General features: G+C 37.6%; 1 protein-coding gene across 3 annotated transcripts in view; it reads left to right on the top strand.

Moving 5' to 3' along the window:
• The window catches only part of ECD (ecdysoneless cell cycle regulator), a 32989-nt gene that overhangs the window by 3411 nt on the left and 6523 nt on the right, over positions 1-23055 (top strand). For all 3 annotated transcript variants that reach the window (XM_027591678.2, XM_027591669.2, XM_027591688.1), the window contains exons 3-12: positions 1317-1434; positions 4692-4779; positions 4896-5074; positions 6299-6491; positions 7251-7379; positions 9180-9308; positions 11853-11938; positions 20124-20230; positions 20366-20546; positions 22610-22677. In XM_027591678.2, the coding sequence (XP_027447479.1) occupies positions 1317-1434; positions 4692-4779; positions 4896-5074; positions 6299-6491; positions 7251-7379; positions 9180-9308; positions 11853-11938; positions 20124-20230; positions 20366-20546; positions 22610-22677 (1278 nt within the window). The remainder of the gene's footprint in view (positions 1-1316; positions 1435-4691; positions 4780-4895; positions 5075-6298; positions 6492-7250; positions 7380-9179; positions 9309-11852; positions 11939-20123; positions 20231-20365; positions 20547-22609; positions 22678-23055) is intronic.

Raw genomic sequence — 23055 nt, 5'->3', positions numbered from 1 at the left:
AAGAGTTTGAAGACGATTGATGTTAATTCTTCTTTAAATGTTGGTAAATTCTCTAGTGAGCTTTTCTTTGTTGGGAAGTTTTTGATTACTGATTCAATGTCCTTTACTAGTAACCAGTCTGTTCAGATTCTCTATTTCTTCATGATACAGTCTTGATAGGTTGTGTGTTTCTAAGACTGTACTCATTTCTTCTAAGTTATCCAGTTGGTTGGTGTACAATTGTTCATAGTGTTCTCTTATAGTGCTTTTTATTTCTGTAGTATAGGTTGTAATATCGCCTTTCATTTCTGATTTTAGTTACTTGCGTCTCCTTTTTTTTCTTACTAATCTTAAGATTTTTGTCAATTTTGTAATGTTTCAACAAACCAAATCACTTTATTTTTTTCTATTTTTCTATTCTCTGTTTCATTAATGTCTGTTCTAATCATTATTTCCTTCCTTCTGCTAGCTTTGGGTTAGCTTTTCTTGTTCTCGTTCCTTAAGGTGTAAAGTTAGGTGGTTGATCTGAGCTCTTTTATAATTATAAACTTCTTAGCACTGTTTTTAGTATGTTACATGCTTGTTTTCATTTTGTTTCAAGGTATTTTCTAATTTCCCTTGTAATTTCTTCTTTGACCCTTTGGGTTGTTTAAGAGTGTATTAAATTCTACATATTTTTGAATACTGCACTTGTTTAAAAAATTTCTACTCCATCTAAATTTAGCTTCCTGGGCATCTGGGTGGCTCAGTCATTAAGCGTCTGCCTTTGGCTCAGTTCATGATCCCAGGGTCCTGGGATCGAGCCCCGCAGCATCGGGCTCCCTGCTCCGCGGGAAGCCTGCTTCTCCCTCTCCCACTCCCCCAGCTTATATTCCCTCTCTTGCTGTCTCTCTCTGTCAAATAAATAGATAAAATCTTAAAATATATATATTAAAAAAAAATAAATCTAGCTTCCTTATATTCCCAGATCACTGTATTGTCTGCCATGCTTATATGCCTTTGCACATGCTATTCTCTTTTTCTGGACAACTTACTCCTGTCATTCCTCCAAGTGAGCATAGCTCAGTATCACATTATTTATGCTCACATCCCCCAGTGCATACGTCTGTTCATCATCTTGTTTTGAGATGGCGTGGTGGTCCATCTCCTGTTGTCTAGAGCTTGGGTCCTCATAACTGGGCTTTTTATATCCTGTTCAGGATTGCAGCCCCAGCTCCCCGTATAGTACCTACAGCATGGTCAGTCAATGAATGTTTGTTTATTTGAATGATTACTTGCATTTTTATGTGCCCTGACAAATTTATTTGGTTATATGATTGCTTTTCTCTTGTTTTTAGGAGATGTTCCTGCTCATATGTTTGGCATGACAAAGTTTGGGGATAATATTGAAGATGAATGGTTTATTGTTTATGTAGTAAAGCAAATTACAAAGGAATTTCCAGAGTTAGTAGCAAGGTATTAGTTATTTTAATAATCTAAAGGAATTCTCTTGTTGAGACTGACTACGTTTTTATCCATTTAGTAAATTTTTTTTAGTAGTCTGGTGGAGACTGTACAAATTTGAGACATAGATTTTGAAAGTGACTTTGCGTTTTCTTCCTTTTCTTTGTGACTTCCTTTTCTTGCAGAAAAATTAAAGTACATTGGAGAGCTTAACTTCCAAAATTTTTAAACAAAACCTGCCTATTTTAGTTTTTTTTTTTAAATAATTCTCATTATGAAAGACTAAATGCAGGGCACCTGGGTGGCTCAGTCATTTCGGTTTCTGCCTCAGCTCAGGTCGTGATCCCAGGGTCCTGGGATCGAGTCCCGCATCAGGCTCCCTGCTCAGCGTGGAGTCGGCTTCTCCCTCTGTCCCTCCCCCGACTCGTTTGCTCTCTCTCAAATAAATAAAACCTTAAAAAAAAAAAGGCTAAATACAGATGGTAAAAAAAATCCAAACAATACCAAAGGGTGTACTACTGTTTAAAAAATCCGTAGGAAAAAATCCCATTTGTATGTACATATATGTATTTTACAGATTTCTTTACTATGTATTCCTCTATTATACCTTAACTATATTTTTTGAGAAATACAGAAAATTTAATGAAAAATCAGGGAACAGTTGTATTGAAAGCAAAGTAGGTAACACTGCATTCTAAATCTATTTAAAATGGGAACTGATAGTTCCCTGTAACTACCAAGTTGTGTCAGCAGAGGGCGTTTCACCCATTTGCCGTATGTTCTGCTAGTTTTCCTGTCAGTCCCCAAATTCTAATCTATCCCCCCAACCTCTTCCCCAGCAGAACAAAAAGAAAAACAACTCTGAAAATTTATTATTATATCAAAAAAACATGAAAGTAGAGAGAATGAACTCATATGTACTTAACACCCAGCTTCAACAATTTTCAATTCATGGACATTCTTACTTTATCTATACCTTACTCCCCCATTACATAGCAAGATTATTTTAAAGCAAATCACAAACAACATGCCATTTGATCTTTAAATACTTTAAGATGTAAATATAAGAGATAACTCTTATTTTAAACACTACTGTTACCACACCTAAAAATAATTAGCAATCATTTCTTAACAAATGATAGCATTTTAAGTGAACAAACACAAAGATATCAGTTTCTGTCTTTACAAGGATAATAGGGAGAGGGCAGTACCTTTTGTGTATGGATTTTTATCTTCATTTTACTTTATTTTTTTAGGATTTTATTTATTTGAGAGAGAGATATATACACACAGAGCATGAGCAAGGGAAGGAGCAGAGGGAGAAGTAGACTCCCCACTGAGCAGGGAGCCTGACATGGGGCTCCATCTTGGGACTCCAGGATCATGATCTAAGCTGAAGGCAGCTGCCCCAAATTCTGATCTTTATATAATGATGGCTCATACCTACACCAGGCCTATACAGCTCTTTAAATAATAGGCATTTACTGTCTTACCAGTTTTTTAAACAAATTAGAAAAAGAAAGAACTTCCTCTATGTCTCTGACAGATTAATCTTCCTAAGGTAGGGCTCTAACCATTTTTCTACCCTGCTTTGAAACCTTTCATTCCTTTTGTGTATAAAACTACGCTCATTCTCATTGAGTCTGCTAACATTTAAAAAATTTTTTTTAAATATTTATTTGAGAGAGAGCACAAGCAGGGGGAGAGGCAGACTCTCCACTGAGCAGGGAGCCTGATGCAGGGCTCAATCCCAGGCCCCTGGGATCGTGATCTGAGCTGAAGACAGATGCTTAACTGACTGACCCACCCAGGTGACCTGACTCTGCTAACATTTAAAGCTCTTCACAAAATGATATAACTGGGTTTTTTTTTTTTTTAAGATTTATTTATTTGAGAGAGAGAGAGCAGAAGCAGCAGGGGCAGAGGGAAAGAGAGAGAATCTCAAGCAGACTCCATGCTTATCGAGGACCCCAACCCAGGGCTCAGTCTCACAACCCTGAGATCTCTACCTGAGCCAAAACCAAGAGTCAGGCACTCAACCAACTGCTCCACCCAAGCACCCCATAACTGTGCTTTTCTAGTCTTATTTACTAATTGTCATTCTCCAAATATCCACCTTAAATATCCACCTCCGTGATTTTGCTTATACTATTCCCTCTCCCAAGAACATCTCCCCTTTTCTCCTTGTATCCACCCATTAAAAGGGAAAAAATCTTTTTTCCCTTTTGTGTGTGTGACAAGAGGAGAAAATAAGAATTTATATTCCTATTAGCTAGATTATGCATAAGGAACTTCTAGAAGGATAAACAAGAAATAACAATGGTTGGAGGGTAGGAAAGGGACATATAGGGACAAAAGTAGGAAGGAAGCTTTTTCAGTGTGTAACTTTTTATGTATTTTTTTAAAAGTATAATCATGTGACTGCCTTACCTACTCAAAAATTTAAATTTAGGGGCACCTGGGTGGCTCAGTTGGTTAAGCAGCCAGCTCTTGATTTCAGCTCAGTTCGTGATCTCAGGGTCCCGGAATCAAGCCCCACATCGGGCTCTCTGCTCAGTGGGGAGCCTGCTTCAGGATTCTCTCTCCCTCTGCCCCTCCCCCTGCACATATGCTCTCTCACTCTCTCTCTCTCAAATAAATAAATAATTAATTAAAAATTTAAAATCTTTAAAAAAATTTAAATTTTGGGACGCCTGGGTGGCTCAGTCGGTTAAGTGTCTGCCTTCAGCTTGGATCATGGTCCTAGGGTCCTGGGATCGAGTCCCACATCGGGCTCCTTGCTCAGCGGGGAGCCTGCTTCTCCCTCTGCCTGCCCCTCCCTCTGCTGTACTCTCTCTTGCTCTTTCTCTAGCAAACAAAATCTTTTTAAAAAAATTTTAAATTTAAAAAATGTGATAGAAATGAGGCAAAAACAAAATTATCTCTCAAGGCCCAAGTAACTTCCATAAATGCTTTCCAAATCTCGGTGCTAGGTGATTTTTTTCTTCTTTTGACACCCTATTGTATATTTTTCATATTTTTGTCTGGTGTTATTTATTCATGTACTTATTTTTTCTCCTTATCATCTCCTCCAAATCCTCCTTCAATTTTAAAATCTTCTTCAGTACTTCATGGTGTCTTAAGTATCATTTGCTTTATTATAATAATTTATACATAGCATGTACTCAGATATTTACTAAAATGAAAGAAAAAATATTAGAATAAATGTGTTTTGATTAATAGCATATATATGCTTTTTCAGTGCATAATTAGAATTTCCTCTGCATTAGGATTGAAGACAATGATGGTGAGTTCTTGTTAATAGAAGCTGCTGACTTTCTCCCTAAATGGTTGGATCCTGATAATAGTGCCAATAGGGTAAGTACACCCAAATTTGGAAAATTTACAGAGATGAAATCATGTTGTAACATTTTTCATATGTACCTAGAGTTTGTCAGTGCCCAAAATGAAAATTAAAATGTATCATTTTGCAGGTGTTTTTCCACCATGGAGAATTGTGCATTATTCCTGCACCAAGGAAACCTGGAGCAGTGTCCTGGTTACCCTCCACACCCCCAACAATCCCACAAGCATTGAATATAATCTCAACACACCCAGAAGAAATTTTGGCTTCAGAATCTATACGAGCTGCTGTCAATAGGCGCATCAGAGGGTAAGAAAAATATTTTCATTGCTAGTGAAGGAGCCTTTTTATTTAGTGCAGGTCAAGTCTCTCAAATGTAGAATTTCTTCCACCTAGGTTAATGCTCATTTTCATTCTGTCTTCCTCCTTCATGAAAGTGGGTAACAAATTAAATTTACATGTTTTAAAATTAAGGCTCAGGGGCGCCTGAGTGGCTCAGTCATTAAGCGTCTGCCTTCGGCTCGGGTCATGATCCCAGGGTCTTGGAATCGAGCCCCGCATCAGGCTCCCTGCTCCGCGGGAAGCCTGCTTCTCCCTCCCCCAATTCCCCTGCTTGTGTTCCTGCTCTCGATATCTCTCTCTCTGTCAAATTAGTAAATAAAATCTATAAATAAATAAATAAAATTAAGCCACAGATATATCTTTAAATTCCCATTCATAGGTGTTAATATTCCACTCCCAATACTTTTGCATTTATTTACTTAGATACTGTGACTAAGTATTATCTATATCTATAGATAAAAATTTTGAGACCAATAGGAATGAAAACCTAAGGGAGCATTATGTACTCTGTGGTTCTGGGGCTCTGGATGGGATTCTTTGACCTATGTGGAACACTTTAGGTTCTATTCAGAAGAGCCTTCACCTAATAACATATAGTTTCGCCTTTTGAATTTGAGTACCTATTCTATGTTTAGCACCGTTCAAGTTGTAACAATATAAAATCTCTTTTAACTTCGTTCAATATGCTTTGTACCATTGTTTTAGAAGAATGAACTGTGATTTTATCCTTGTTCCAAAGAATAGTAGGGTTTTTGTTTTGTCTTTATTAAACTACTTTTTTTTTTAAGATTTTAGTTATTTATTTCAGACAGAGAGAGCACGAGTGGGGAAGTGGGGAAGGGCAGAGGGAGAGGGAGAGCAGACTCCCCACTGAGCAGGGAGCCCAATGCGGGGCTCCATCCCAGGACCCTCAGATCATGACCTGAGCCAAAAGCAGATGCTTAACCCACTGAGCCACCCAGGCGCCCCTATTGAACTACCTTAATTCCTTTTCTTTATTTTCCATTTTTTCCTACTTTTGCTCTTTCCCCTCTCTTCTTTTCTGCAGTTTTTAGTGTATTTGGTAGCTTTATCTTCACCTTCCTTGTCATTCTACATCTTACTCTTGACAATATAAGAGGAAGTAAATGGTAGAAGAATTCTAGATGTTTACATATCATAAAATAAAAATAATCATGTGACCTGCCACAGATACCCAGAAAAAACTCAAGCCTCCCTTCATCGTGCGCGCTGCTTCCTTCCAGCTGGCATTGTAGCGGTGTTAAAGCAGCGCCCCCGATTGGTGGCTGCGGGAGTCCAGGCGTTTTACCTGCGGGACCCCACTGACCTGCAAGCCTGCCGCGTTTTCAAGACTTTCTTGCCTGAAACACGAATAATGACATCGGTAAGATAGCTCTCTTGGTCATTTAGTTTCTGTCACTGGAAAGAGTGGAACATCATTGTGTGCTAGAAAAAATTGGAAATATTCTGTTTCCTCATGGCAAGTTAATATACTTTTTTTCTTTTTTCTTTTCTCCCATCTGTGGAGGAAGATTTCAAGAGACTTCACTTCCTATTTTATATCTAAATGTTTCTTAGATATTTTCTGACCATAATTTTCCTATTTTATTTTCTTCTTAAGAATAAAACATTTCGGGGCGCCTGGGTGGCTCAGTTGTTAAGCGTCTGCCTTCGGCTTGGGTCATGATCCCAGGGTCCTGGGATCGAGCCCTGCATCAGGCTCCCTGCTCAGCCAGGAAGCCTGCTTCTCCCTCCCACTCCCCCTGCTTGTGTTCCCTCTCTCTGTGTCTCTCTGTTAAATAAATAAATAAAATCTTTAAAATAAAAAAAAGAATAAAACATTTCATTTCTTCCAGAGACTTAAGAATTATTCTTTATCTTCTATGCACCCAAATTGCCATATAATGTAACTCATGAGAAGAATTCCATTAGTGATAACTAAAACGTAGACAGTGAGGTCAATTTTGTGGCATGTGAATTATGTCTCAGTAAAGCTGTTATTAAAAAATGTTGGCAGTGAATAGGTTGGATCTTCTTTGATTTCATATGAATATGAAGCTCATAAATGAAATTATGAACTGCGAAATGATAGTCAAATTTCTTCTTTTAGGAAAACTCATGTATTTTGTGTTCCAATGTCCAGGTGACTTTCACTAAATGTCTATATGCACAGTTGGTACAACAAAGATTTGTGCCAGACCGACGAAGTGGATACAAGATGCCTCCTCCATCTCATCCTCAATATCGAGCCCATGAATTGGGCATGAAGTTGGTAATGCACCATAAAATTTTATATTCTTCCTTTAGGTAAAAAGGCTCTTAATGGAATAATGATACAGCAGAGAAAGTCTAGAAAAATACCTTACTTATGTGAGAATGTAGTAAAATATGGCATCTCAAACAAGAAGGAAAAATGGGTTATTCAGTTAATGATAATAGAACAACTGTGAAGCCGTCTAAAAAATTAAAGTTGATTCCCTCACACCTATCCCAAAATAAATTCCAGGTGGATGAAATATTTAAAAGAGAACATTGAAACCATAAAATTGGAAAGAAAACACAGGAGAATTTTTGATAATTTGCGTAGGAAAGGCCTTTCTTAGCGGGACTTGAAACCAGAGCTATTAAAAAAAAAAAGACTGATAAATTTGATTATTAAAGATTACACATTTCTGGGGCACCTGGGTGGCTCAGTTAGTTAAGCGTCCGACTGTTGATTTAAACTCAGGTCATGATCTCAGGATTGCTTAAGATTCTCTCTTCCTCTCCCTCTGCTCCTCCCTCCTCCTTCTTAAAAAAAAAAAAAAAAAAAAAAACCATTTCTGTATGGGAAAGAAAAACTCCATAACTAAAGTCAAAAGATAGTAAACCTGAAGAAAGTATTATATTTGCAATTTAAATTAAAAAGAGCTCATTTCTTTAATATATATAGAGTTCCAAAAAGTCAATATGAAAAAAAATACTACTTAATAAAAAATGTTGAGGAACTATGAACAGACAGTCCACAGGAAAGGAAATACAAATGATTTTTAATCTAAACATAAGAAAAATGTTGGCCCTTGCTCATAATAAAAGTAATGCAACTTAAAGCTACAAAACAGTGTTTTCTACCATTTGGCATATATCAAAAAGTTTGATAATATATATTGGATTGATGAAAATATATAGAGAGAGAGATACTTTCAAACATCATTGATGGAAATATAAGTTGATTCAATCTCTTATAACAATTTGTCAATATCCATCAATATATAAATGCACAAACCCTTCTCAGCATTTTCACTTCTAGATATTTATCCTCCATATATTTTACATATGTACAAAGATGTATGAGGATACTCATGACAGCATTATTTGTAGTAGCAAAAGATTGGAAACTGCCTAAATGCCTATTAGTAGAGAAATAGATAAATTATGGTCTGCCTATGCTGTGAAATGGATAAATTTGTATGATCATATAAAATGATCTACAACACATGTAACTTGGTGAAAAAGCAAGGTTTAGAACAGTGTATATGTTGCCATTTAATGACAAAAGGGATCCAGTAGGACATACACAGACCACACATCTGCTTGAGTGCATACATTACTTCTGAAAGGATATGCAAAAATTGGTAACAGTAGTTTTCTCTAGAGTGATCAGGAAAGCTCCCTGTCTGACTTATTTTGCTATGCTCATTCATTATATTTTTAGTCAGAAGACACTTAAAATAGAGTGATTCCCTTCCTTCCCTTTCCTATGTCTAAGGCCATGCTGAATTCATTTATAATTTCTGTTAGACAAGAAACCTTTTACAAGCCTTTTTTTAAGCAAACAAGAAATAAGTTTAAATTTCTGGTTTTGTAATCAGCAAGAAGAGAAATCTCCTTGAAGAGAACAAGAATCTTTGTTTTGTATTATTTGCTTTCCCTTTATAATTTTTAGTAATCGGTGGAAATTGAAAAACTTGGAAATAGATTTCTCATAAAATTCAGTGTTATGAATGTCCATATGTCCAGTCACCTAGGTCTTAAGTGTGGCTAAATGGAAAGAAAGTAACTTAATAATGAAAATTCTACCTATTCCATCTAGGCTCATGGATTTGAGATCTTATGCTCTGAATGTAGCCCACATTTTTCTGACTCCAGGAAATCCTTCATGACTACCTCACCACTTTGGGCTGGCTTCCTTGAAAGCCTGAAAAAGAATGATTACTTTAAGGTAGGACTTGCAATGCATTTGTAAAACTGTATAATCCAGGGAAAATCAGGCTAGTGAATTAGAGTCCTATGGTCCATATTTAATGTGTAACATTATAGAAGCTAGAGTTAAAAGGGACCATTCTAATTCAGTGTTAATGAGGGCATAACTGTGAACTGTTTCCAGTATTTTAGAAAAATTACTAACACTTATATAGAACACTGAAAGTTATCATGTATCAGAAGAACAATTGGGGCAAATCATAAGGCAAACATGAAGCCACCAAATAGAAAAATGAACGAAGAGGGGCTCCTGGGTGGCTCAGTCATTAAGCATCTGCCTTCGGCTCAGGTCATGATCCCAGGGTCCTGGGATCACGCCCCTCATCGGGCTCCCTGCTCAGCAGGAAGCCTACTTCTCCCTCTCCCACTCCCCCTGGTTGTGTTCCCTCTCTCTGTGTCAAATAAATCAATAAAATATTTTTTAAAAAAGACATGGATTTAAAAAATTACAAAAAGACAACTAACAAATTTTTCTTAAAATATTCACTCTCACAAGTAGTAAGGATATACATGTGAACACAATAATACTTTTTCACATATGTGAAAAAGGATCTGTATGATATTTAGTGCTATTGAATATGTAGTGAAGTTTATATTCCTATACATTGCCATAACATTGCATATTGATAGAACTTTAACTGGAAAATAATTTGCTAATGTGTTCCAGGAGCTATAGAAAGGTTCAAACTCAGAACCTCCACTTTGAATAATCTGTTTTAAGGAAACATCCAAGAAGAAGAAAAGTCCATTAAGAATATGATGATATAGGGCGCCTGGGTGGCTCAGTTGGTTGGGTGACTGCCTTCGGCTCAGGTCATGATCCTGGAGTCCCGGGATCGAGTCCTGCATCGGGCTCCCTGCTCGGCAGGGAGTCTGCTTCTCCCTCTGATCCTCTTCCCTCTCGTGCTCTCTATCTCTCATTCTCTCTCTCAAATAAATAAATAAAATCTTAAAAAAAAAAGAATATGATGATATAGGAACAGACATTTCTCCAAAGAAGACAATTATTTTTGACAAAGACGAAGCAAATTATTTTCCAGTTAAAGTTCTATCAATATGCAATGTTACGGCAATGCATAGGAATATTAACTTCACTACATATTCAATAGCACTAAATATCATACAGATCCTTTTTCACATATGTGAAAAAGTAATATTGTGTTCATATGTATATCCTTACTACTCGTGAGAGTGAATATTTTAAGAAAAATTCGTTAGTTGTCTTTTTGTAATTTTTTTACAGATGGCCAACAGATACGTGAAAAGATGCTCAACGTTATTAATCTTCAGAGAAATGCGAATCAAAATCACAATGTGTGCAAAACAAAATCACAAACATCTGTCAGAATGGCTAAAATCTAAAACACAAGAAACAAGTGTTGGTGAGGATGTGGAGAGAAAGGAACCCTTGTGCACTATTTGTGGGAATGCAAACTGGTTCAGACACTGTGGAAAACAGTGTGGATGTTTCTCAAAAATTTAAAAATAGAATTATCATATGATCCAGTAATTCCACTAGTGGGTATTTACCCAAAGAAAATGAAAACACTAATTCAAAGGGATACATGCATTCCCATGTTTATTGCAGCATTATTTATAGCCAAGGGAAGCAACCCAAATATCCTATCAATAGATGGATAGGTAAAGAAGATGTGATATATATATTACTCAGCCGTAAAAAAGAATGAAATCTTGCCATTTACAACAACATAGATGGATCTAGAGTGTAAAATGCTAAGTGAAACGAGTCAGAGAAAGACAAATACCATATGATTTCACTCATGTGGAATTCAACAAACCACATGAGCAAAGGAAAAAGACAAAAAATGGACTCTTAGCTATAGAGAACAAACTGATGGTTACCAGAGGGGAGGTGGGGGAATGAGTGAAATAGGTGAAGGGGATTAAGAGTACACTTATTGTGATGAGCACTGAGTAATGTATAGAATTGTTGAAACACTATATTGTATCCCTGAAACTAATAGAACACGGTAGGCTAACTATACTGGAATTAAGATGTTTTAAAATATGATATAAAGACTGTAGCAATATGGAAAAGTGCTTATGATATAGTCTGTTTTTGAAAGAATATAAAATATTAAGTATGAATGTCAAAATAAACATACATGTGAAAATCAGAAATGATAAAGTGGGATTATGCTATTTTTTGTTTCTATTTGTACTTTGTTTTATAAATTACTAATCAGTTATTTTTTAATAACTAATTAAATATTAGAAAATGGTAGAAAATCATCCAAATTGGAAAGAGGTCCTTAATGGTGAAAAGGATTAGGAACTACTACATATAGCCCAGTCCCCTTATTTGGAGAAACTAGAGCCCAAAAAGGTACATTAATGACAAAACAGGGATTGGACTCAAGCCTCATGATTCCTGAACAATGTATCACACACTGCCTCCCTGAAAATTGCTGGTGAGCAGATTATTTTAATGATACCATGTAAATAATGTTCTGATAGGCCTTTTTTTTTTTTTTTTTTTAAGGGACTGATAGAAGGTTCTGCTCAGTACCAGGCAAGGCTAGAAATGGCAAAGAACTACTTCCAACTTTCAGTTAACCGACCAGAAAGGTGAGTTTATCACTACCTAACCGTGGCCGCAGAGTGGTAACCTGCCAGAAGTTAAGGAGTTCCTCACTCTTGAGATAGTTGCAGGAGTTGGAATTGCCATATTTAAAGAGTTAATGACAAGGACCATGACTGTTGAAGGGGCTGAAGGTGGGGCAGAGGGGGTTTTGCTACAGAAGATCACTGCGTCTGGCATCATCATCATCATCTAATGGCTAACATTTATTGGTAATTATAAAGTGTAGGCCACTTTAATTTGTCAAATCTCTCTTACAATCCTATGAAATAAGTATGATTATTACCGTTCCCTATTTACAGCAGAGAAGCTGAGGCCAAGAGAGATTAAGTAGTTCGCCAGAGGTCACACAGCAAGTAAGTGACAGATACAAGATTTGAACTCAGGTAGTCTGATATTGAGCATATGCTTAATTCCTATAGGAGCCCTTGGCTGTGTCTAGCTACTTTTAGGTGGGTCTGAAACAGAATAAAGCAGACATTCATCTTTCAAATCAAATCTCATTCTGAGCTGCCATATATTTCCTGGGGGAAGAAAGAAATGAGCACAAGGTTTGAAGGAAATGGCACCCCTTTAAAATTTAATAAAATGGAGGTCTCATAATGGTGGAGTAACATACCCATCTAACCCCCCTGCCAATTGTAATTATAAACTCTGGACAGAATATAAGAAACAATTATTTGAACACACAGTAGAACAACAAAATACGGCAAAAATTGAAGGAAATAGGACCCTTAAGAGAAGATCAGAGTAGATGCGGACCACATTATCTGAGTTGTCCCTTGAGGTCACTTCCTAGTCAGTGCAGCACCAAGGAAAAAACAGAGCTTTAGCAGAAAGCCTCAGTCTTATTGAGCTCAGGAATCAAAGGTCAGAGTTTGAGTATTGGAAAAAATTAAATTTATGTTTGCAGAATTGAATTTGAGATACTCAAAGCTGTTAAATAATATGAAAGAATAGCTTTGTATATATTAGGGTTAAAAGGTCCCAAGTTGTGTTTCTCATTTTGTTGTTGGGCTTTTTTTTTTTTTTTTTTTTCCAAATAAAACTTTCTGGTTTTGAAGTCCAGTCATTCTGCTTGCATGGCAAACACCACTTATTTGTGTAATAGAATGTTCTTTGAGGCCTGGTGAAGCGAAGTTGATGCTGAGAGAACTCTAACATCAGTTGTCCATGAGATAATAATGACTTTATATACAGCAGTCCTTACTCTCAGAGGTGTCTGCATGTGCCTTTGTCCCACTCCCATCAGTTTTATGGCAATAATTGGTGGTAAGAGGATTCCTTCTTGGGGTATCATTTCAGAAAACTTGGGAAAGAGAGTCAGGAGAGTAAAAGAGGTGGCCCTCATGGTTAGGAGAATCTCCCCCAGATGATTCCCATCTGCTTCAAAGGGCCACTCTGCTTGTATAGAAGTATTACCTTACAGACTTGGGTTAAAGAGGTGTTAAGTAATTAGACTCGTGTAGGAGGGTTAAGGCTCTTTGCACAAAACAAGATAGATTGGTGGTTCGATAGTTCTTTTTAAGTAAGTTTGTGGGGTGCCTGGGTGGCTCAGTTGGTTAAGTGTCTGCCTTCAGCTCAGGTCTTGATTTCGGGGTCCTGGGATCAAGCCCCATGTCAGGCTCCCTGCTCGGTGGGGAGCCTGCTTCTTCCTCTCCCTTTCCCCCAAGCTCATGCTGTCTCTCACTCACTCTCTCTCTCTCTCTCAAATCTTAAAATAAGTTTGTTGTTGTTACAAAATAACATTCACTCATTATAGCAAATACAGAAAGATGTAATAAGGAAAATATTTATACCAGAGAGTCAACTATTACCATTTTGATCTACTGCCTTCCAGGATTTCCCCCCCCCATTCATGTAGTTATTTTTAAAACATTTTTATACTATATAAAAATTTTATATCCTGTCCATAATTTTTACTCATTATAATCTTACTTTTTCCCATGACATTAAAAAGTCTTTTAAGCATAACTTTAAAGAGCTGCATAACATTTCAGGAAATGGATGTGCCATAACTTACCATATTTTTACTACTGGAGAAAGAATTATAAGTAGTTTACATATCCAACATTTAATTTTATTTTTTTATTTTTTTTTAAAGATTTTATTTATTTATTTGACAGAGAGACAAAGTGAGAGAAGGAACACAAGCAGGTGGAGTGGGAGAGGGAGAAGCAGGCTTCCCGCTGAGCAGGGAGCCCGATGCGGGGCTCAATCGCAGGACTCCGGGATCATGACCTGAGCCAAAGGCAGACGCTTAACGACTGAGTCACCCAAGTGCCCCATATCCAACATTTAATTTTATTAATTAATTTATTTAAGATTTTATTTCTTCGACAGAGAGAGTACAAGCAGGGGGAGCGGCAGGGAGAGGGAGAAGCAGGCTTCCCGCTGAGCAGGGAGCCTGATGCGGGGCTCGATTCCAGGACCCTGAGATCATGACCCGAGCCAAAGGCAGGTGCTTAACCGCCTGAGTCACCCAGGCGCCCCTACATGTCCAACATTCTAAATAATGTTGCAAAAGAGACTCCCATTCCCCAAACCAGGGTAGCTTCTAAACAGTTTAAAACCAAACTCGCATTTCCCTCCAGACCTGTTCTTAATGCCCAGTGTTTTGTTTTGTTTTTTAATACCTGGATTAATATCACAGACTGTTTCCCACTCTCTTTTTTAAGAGTACTACCATCCTCCTTATCACCTAGACTTCCTGTCTCTCCTTGGATCCAGTCTCTTGATCTTTTTTATTATGTTGTGTCTTGCATTTTTCTTTTTTACTGCCTACCTACTCTAATTATTGTTTCTTTTTTTTTTTCTTACTTATTTCTTGAACTATGGCAATACCTAAATTTGTTTCCCAGCTTCTAGCGACTCTTCAGTTCTAATGCAACCATTAGAGCCAGGAGAATCTGCTTGAAATATGTCTTCAATCATCTTTAATCCCTCTCCTAAAAATTATTAGAGATTGTAAAAGTGAAAGATTGAACAATGTAAGTGTCCATCAATAGTAGATAAATGAATTACAGTGTATTTGTATGATGGACTACTATCCATTAGTTAACCAGAGATTAGCTAAATGTACTTGAGTCTATTCAGGATTTCTCAACCTTGGCACTGTTTACCTTTTGGACCAGATAATTCTTTGTTGTGGGAGATGCTCTGTGTATTATGGGATGTTTAGCAGCATCCCTGGCCTCTACCCAGTAAATGCCAATAGCACTCCATCCAACCCCCAATTGTGACAACCAAAAATATCACCAGACTTTGCCAGATGTCCTCTGGGGGCAAAATTGTCCCCAGTTGAAAACCACTGATCTAATAAACAGATTTTGAAAACATGATGTTGGGGAAAAAGGCAAGTTGTAAATATGTAGAGTATGGATGCTATACATATAAAAATGTTTAGTACACAAAATGCCATATATTATTTATAGGTACATATATATTCATTAGTTCAACAAATATTTATTGAGTATCTCCTATGTGCCAGGCCCAATTCCAGGTACTGGGGATAAAACAAATGAACCTAAAGTCTCCCTATACTTATGGAGCTTACATGCTAGTGTAGGAGAAAGACAATAAACCACTATATGATACTAGATGGTGGTAAGTAAGTGCTTTGAAGAGAAAACAGTGTATGAGGAAAGAGAGGTACAGGCTGCTATTCTAAAGATTTTATTGATTGATTGATGATTGATTGATTGTACGAGTAGGGGGAGGGGGAGAAGGAAAAAGAGAATCCCAGGCAGACTGCGCTGAGCATGGAGCCTGACGCAGGGCTCAATTCTATGAACCTGAGATCATGATCTGAGCCGAGACCAAGAGTCGGTGGCTCACCCAACTGAGCCACCCAGGCACCCCTAGGCTGCTATTCCAAATAGGTTGGTCAAAGAGGCCTTTCCAAGGAGGTTCTGTTTGAGAAGAGACATAAATGAAGTGAGAGAATGAGGCATACAGGTATTTGGGGGGGAATAAAATTCCAGGGAAAGAGAACAGCAAATATAACAAATGTGTGTATGTGTGTGCGTGTGTGTGCACACGCGCGCACATGCACACACTCAGTGGACCAGAAGGATTATTTGTGAGAGCAGTCACCTCTGGGTAATAACGAAATGGGTTGGAACTGATAATGTTGATCATCAAAAGAAAAATATTAGCTTTATCTATAAATTTTTAAAGTACATGCATGTTTAATTTTTTATTTTAAAGGTAATCAATCATTCCTTTAGACTGGAAGTAAGTATAACAATATTATAATTCTATGTGGTAGGATATGGACATTTGTTATATCATCCTTTTTTTTTGCTATATCTTTTGGACTTGTCTATATTATTTAAATCTCTTAAAACAAAAATTAAAAATAAAAAAGAAGCCATCAGTCATCACGCACTGCTTATTTCATTGAGTCCAAACTTAGCCATTTCAGGCTCACTGTGCTCTCATCCCAGTCCATCTGTTCAGCTTCGTCTTCCACACTTTTGCCAAACTGAACACTATTTGCTTTGTGAACGTGTTCCTCACTTCTTTGCCTTTATACTAACGCTCATTTTCCCCTTTGCCTGAAGTTCCTCTACCCTATCTTACTTGTCAGAATCTTCCCCATTCTGGGTGCCTGGGTGGCTCAGTTGGTTGAGCGTCTGCCTTGGGCTCAGGTCATGATCCCAGGGTCCTGGGTTTGAGCCTCACGTTGGGCTCCCAGCTAAGTGGGAGTGTGCTTCTCCCTCTTCCCCCTGCTCCTCGCCCTGCTCATGCACTCGCACTCTCTCTCTCAGAATAAATAAAATCTTAAGAAAACATCTTCCCCGTTTTTTTAAAGATTTATTTTAGAGAGAGAGAGAGCATGTATGAGCAGAGGGAGAGGGAGAGAGAGAATCTCAAGCAGACTACCTGCTGTGTGCAGGGCTCAATCTCACCACCCTGAGGTCATGACCTGAGCCAAAATCAAGAGTTGGACACTTAACCGAGCCACCCCCACCCCATTCTTTAAGGCCTAACTCAACTACTTCCATTGTCTTTATCATTTTTTTTTTAACTTCTCTGTAGTTAATGTAATTAATTACCTTCTCCTGTGACTCTTCACAGCATTTGGTCCAGCTCTTGATTTTGGCTCAGGTCATGACCTCAGGGTGGTGAGATTGAGCCCTGCACACAGCAGGTAGTCTGCTTGAGATTCTATCTCTCCCTTTCCCTCTGCCCCTCCCCCTGCTCACACTCTCTCTCTCTGTCTCTAAAATAAATAAATATGATTTTATATTGTGTAATTTATTATGATTATTTGTATATTTCTTTTTTTCTCTTAGTAATATTTGCATAATATGTAGTAGTGACAATTTCCTGTCACCTTCATGATTTAGCAAGGTATGCCGATCTTTATTTAAATGAATGTAAGTCCATTCTATAACTTGATTTGCTCCATTCTAAATAGGTCAGGCAGGGTTCCATCAGTTTGTATAACAAGTCACATTGCCATCATAAAATAACATGCTCATCATACAGATAATATCTCTGTGCATTACTTCCTTATCAGTTTACTATAGGAGCATCATAAGATAGTATCAGAAGACTTGATTTCGAGACTTTGCTCTAACTCAATGACCTTTTAAAAGTTACAGAACTTCACTGAGCCCTGGTTTTCTCATCTGTAAAACAGGATTATTACCTCATAGTAGTAATTAGAGGACTAAATAAGAAAATGTATTTAAAGTGCTAGCCTGGGGCACCTGGGTGGCTCAGTCGTTAAGAGTCTGCCTTCAGCTCAGGTCGTGATCCCAGCGTCCTGGGATGGAGCCCTGCATTGGGCTCCCTGTTTGGGGTGAGCCTGCTTCTCCCTCTACCTGCTGCTCCCCCTGCTGTGCTCTCTCTCTCTCTCTGTCAAATAAATAAAATCTTAAAAAAAATTAAAATTAAAATTAAGTGCTAGGGCGCCTGGGTGGCTCAGTTGGTTAAGCGACTGCCTTCGGCTCAGGTCATGATCCGGGAGTCCCAGGATCGAGTCCCACATCGGGCTCCCTGCTCGGCAGGGAGTCTGCTTCTCCCTCTGACTCTCTTCCCTCTTGTGTTCTCTATCTCTCATTCTCTCTCTCTCTCAAATAAATAAATAAAGTCTTTAAAAAAAAAATAAAATTAAGTGCTAGCCTATCATACATGCAAGATTAATTTTAGTTCATACTTTCCTCTGGGTTTTCTTTTTCTCATATATATGCTATATATAAATTGAAAGAGTTATACTAAGTCAGCAGGTTCATAATGGTGTTCCATGCATCCTGTTGCAGAACCAAAGGCAAAGGTGAAATGGTTACATCTCTGAGCTTCCAAACTCCATTTCAATCAAAGCAGTTTTTCTTTTTCAGCTTTACTGAGAAATAATTGAGGAATAAAATCATAAATATTTAAGGCATACATCATGGTGATTTGATATTTGTACATGTGAAGGGATCTAGTTAATTGGCAGTTCCATCACCTCATGTATTTATCTTTTTGATGGGGCAATTTGAACATTTAAGTTCTACTCTCTGAGCAGATTTCACTTATAAGATACAGTGTTATAGTCACCATGTTTTACATTAGATCCTTAGATGGTATTCAGAAACTTTGTACCATTCCTTTTACCAACCTCTCCTTATTTCCCTCACTCCCTCGTCCCTGGCAGCTACTTTTCTACTCTGTTTCTATGAACTTTACTTTTTTTTTTTGAGATTCCACATATGTGTAATACCATGCAGTGTTTGTCATTCTCTGTCTGGTTTATTCCATTAGCATAATGACCTCAGGGTCAATCCATTTCACAAATAACAGTATTTCCTTTTTATATATATTTCTCTGAATAATATATGTGTATATATTTATTATATATATTTGTAATTGTAATACAATTTGTAATATAATTGTATATAGCACATCTCCTTTATCCTGTCATCCATTGGTGGACACTTAGGTGGTTTCCATGTCTTAGCTATTGTGAGTAAATGCTGCAGTGAAGGGAATTGCAGGTATCTCTTCAATATCCTGTTTTCATTTCCTTTACATATATACCCAAAAGTAGAATTGCTGGATCATATGCTAGTTCTGTTTTTAATTTTTTTGAGGATTCTTCATACTGTTTTTCATAGTGGTTGCACCAATTTACATTCCCACCAAAGCACAGGGGTTCCCTTTTCTCCACCTCCTTACCAACTCTCTTGTCTTTTGGTAATATCCATTCTGACTGGTGTGAGCTGATATCTCATGGTGATTTTGATCTGCATTTTCTTGATGATGAGTGATGTTGAGCACCTTTTCATGTACCTCTTGGCCATTTGTACATCTTGTATTCAGGTCCTCTGCCCATTTTTAAATCAGATTGTTTTTAACTGATGAGTCATTGAACACTACATCAGAAACTAACGATGTAGGGTGCGTGGGTGGTTCAGATGGTTAAGTGTCTGCCTTCGGCTCAGGTTATGATCTCAGGGTCCTGGGATTGAGTCCCACATTGGGCTCCTTGCTTGGCAGGGAATCTGCTTCTCCCTCTCCCTCTCCCTCTCCCCCCTGCTCATGCTCTCTCTCTCTGTCTCAAATGAATAAATAAAATCTTAAAAAAAAGACACTATTGATGTAGTATATGTTGGCTAATTGAATTTAAATTAAAAAAATAAATCAGATTTTTTTTTTATTTTAAATATTTTTATTTATTTATTTGACAGAGAGAGACACAGCGAGAGAGGTAACACAAGCAAGGGGAGTGGGAGAGGGAGAAGCAGGCTTCCCGCTGAGCAGGGAGCCCAATACGGGGCTTGATCCCAGGACCCCAGGATCATGACCCAAGCCGAAGGCAGACGCTTAACGACTGAGCCACCCAGGCGCCCCAGATTGTTTTTTTTACTATCAAGTTGTATGAGTTCTTTATATATTTTGGATATTAACCCTTTATCAGATGTATGATTTTGTAAATATTTTCTCCCATTCAGTAGGTTGCCTTTTCAGTTTCCTTTGCTGTACAAAGCAGTTTTTCTTTGAGCTCTTTTAGAGTTCTGGTAAAATTTTATTTGAGAAAAAGGGGTCTATAACCTAAAGCAATTGTTTCAAAACAAATTAGACTAGATCATTCCTCCCAGCTTTAAAATACTATTTTTTTGTGATTATTATTCTGAGCTGTCTTATAAAAAAATTCCCATGTCTTCTGTTTTTTTATAGCTCTCTTGCTATGAGCCCAGGTGAAGAAATCTTAACCTTATTACAAACTGTACCATTTGATATAGAAGAGCTTAAGAAGGAAGAAGCTAATCTTCCCCCAGAAGATGGTAAGTGATGGACCAGGATAGAGCAGAAGGTTTAGGAAAGATGAAAATATTCCACTAAGTCTCTCAGGGCCCTTCTCTGAGAGTACCTCCCATGTTCAGTGTGGTATGGTGGTGTCCTGTTTTATTCTTTTTCAGATGACCAGTGGTTAGATCTCTCACCAGATCAACTGGACCAGCTACTGCAGGAAGCTGCTGGCAAAACAGAAGCAGAGCCCATTTCCAAGGAGGAGCAGAACTATGACTTAAGTCAAGTCTCAGAAAGCATGAAAGCCTTCATTTCCAAAGTTTCAACCCACAAAGGAGCAGAGCTACCTCGGTAATTTTGTGTTAGAGTATAAATATCTAAGTAGTTAGAATGCAGATGTTGAAGTCATCTAGTCATTGCCATTTCTGCTCTTGTTTTTCTTTTCAGTAAATGATTTATACTGCTGTGTTTTCCTCTTTTGGTGCCTAGTACCATGATGACTTATCTGGAGTTGTATTTTTAATAGCCTGATTCTTTGCAATTCTTAAAGTAAGTCAGAGAGACTACTCAACAGATCTAAAAGTGTCCATCCCAGAGCTGTGCAAGGAAATCGTGTATTTTACTCTTTAAACTTTTCTCAGAACCTTATGGGCTCTTAACACCTAGCTCTCAGCAAATCCACATTTCCATTCAATCTCCCACCCCACAAGTCAATTGGAAGCTTCACATTCAAAAGAGAGGGATAAAAGAGTTCATCAGAGGAAGAAATAATAAGAAATGGGAAGTTACATTTGGCAAGTAATAGGAAAATAAGGTAGATGGAATTGTCACTTGTATAGCAAATATATCTTTATTTGTGTTGATGCTCTTGAGCCTCATGAGAAGAATAAAATTTATGTTCAGTATTCTCTTTTTAAGAAAGCAGAGATTGGGGGGGCGCCTGGGTGGCTCAGTTAAGTGTCTGACTCTTTATCTCAATTCAGGTCTTGAGCTCAGGATTGTGTGTTCAAGCACCATGTTGGGCTCCACACTGAGCATGGAGCCAGTTGAAAAAAAAAAAAAGAGCAGAGATAAGAGAAAATATGTTCTTACTTTTAAAAGTTTAGTTCCTAAAGAAATAGACCTTTTTAAAATTAACTCAGGGACGCCTGGGTGGCTCAGTTGGTTGAGCGACTGCCTTCGGCTCAGGTCATGATCCTGGAGTCCCGGGATCGAGTCCCGCATTGGGCTCCCTGTGCAGCGGGGAGTCTGCTTCTCCCTCTGACCCTCCCCCCTCTCATGTGCTCTCTCTCTCTCATTCTCTCGCTCAAAATAAATAAATAAAATCTTTAAAAAAATAAAAATAAAATAAACTCAGAGATGTGATTTATTCTGCTAATGCCATATATATATATATATCTCTTGTGGGAGGTGCAGGGTGGGTAGGTCCCTAAATCAGTATAAGTTACATCTGCATAAACAAAGTGACATTTTTACTTTACTTTTCTTTTTTTTTAAAGATTTTATTTATTTTTGTGAGAGAGAAAGAGAGATCATGAAAACAAGAGGTGGGGGAGAGGCAGAGGGAGAAGCAGACTCCCTGTTGATCAGGGAGCCAGATGTGGGACCCGATTCCAGGACTCTGGGATCATGAGCTGAGCCGAAGGCAGTTGCTTAACTAACTGAGCCACCCAGGCACCCTTTACTTTTATTTCATCAGTCTTTCCCATTTCTTTTGCAAGAAATATTTTTTTTTCTTTACATAATATTTTCTTTAAATAAAATTATTTTCTTACAACAAAAACTGTAGTTTAAATGGTCTTACAGAGGTAAATTACTTAATAAAAATCCCTTCCAGAAAATGATACTGCGGGCAGATATTTGCAGAAAAGTACACAGGCTGAGCTGAAAAATACGGCTTTTTTTTTTATTATGAATTCAATTACTAAAATTTTTTACTTAAAAATTTTAAAACCGAGACGCCTGGGTGGCTCAGTCGGTTAAGCGTCTGCCTTCGGCTCAGGTCATGATCCCAGGGTCCTGGGATCGAGTCCCGCATTGGGCTCCCTGCTTGGCAGGGAACCTGCTTCTCCCTCTGCCTCTGCCTCTCTCTCTCTGTCTCTCATGAATAAATTAAAAAAAAAAAAATTTTAAAACCTACAGAATACATGAATATACTTTGATATAAATATTCAAGCCATACAGAGTTATTATTGTCTCACATCTCACTCTCTTCCCAGAGTAGACCACTTAAAGACCATTTAAACTACAGTTTAGTAGTTTAAGACCGTTTAAACTACAGTTTTTCTTGTACTTCTTTTGAGATCGTATCTCTAGTAGTAGTCCTAAGAATGGCACTGCTTTAAAAAAACAAAAAAAAAAAGGTCCAGAGAGTTGTGTTCAAATTAAATGGTCTTTTTCTTTTAATCTTACAGAGAAACTTCTGAGGCTCCAATCACTTTTGATGCAGATTCTTTTCTTAATTATTTTGACAAGATTTTAGGTAAGTTACAGTGTGATGTTTATTTTCATTTTGAAACTATAAGTAGCAAGGCTGTTGCTAGAGTACTAGAGCATTGGATCTCTTGGGAGTCAAAGTATTTGCTTTCTCTTAATGATTTTGAATTTCTTTCAACCATGAACTTCTGCCCAGTTGAATGATTTTGCAGAGGATGCTTAGCTCAGTGCCTAACATAGTAGCTGCTCATTGAGTATTTGTTGAACGAGTGAATGCTGTGTGGCTAGATATGGTTTTACCTTGGCTTCCATGTTATACTGTTTTTTCTCTTTTAGACTTACTGTACTTAACCCTAATAATTAAAAGACAATAGCCCAATTTAAAAAATCAACAAAGGATATAAACAGGCAATGCCTTGAAGAA

Source organism: Zalophus californianus, chromosome 15, assembly GCF_009762305.2.
Source record: "Zalophus californianus isolate mZalCal1 chromosome 15, mZalCal1.pri.v2, whole genome shotgun sequence".
Taxonomy (NCBI): domain Eukaryota; kingdom Metazoa; phylum Chordata; class Mammalia; order Carnivora; family Otariidae; genus Zalophus; species Zalophus californianus.
This window is presented reverse-complemented; position numbering and strand designations above follow the sequence as displayed.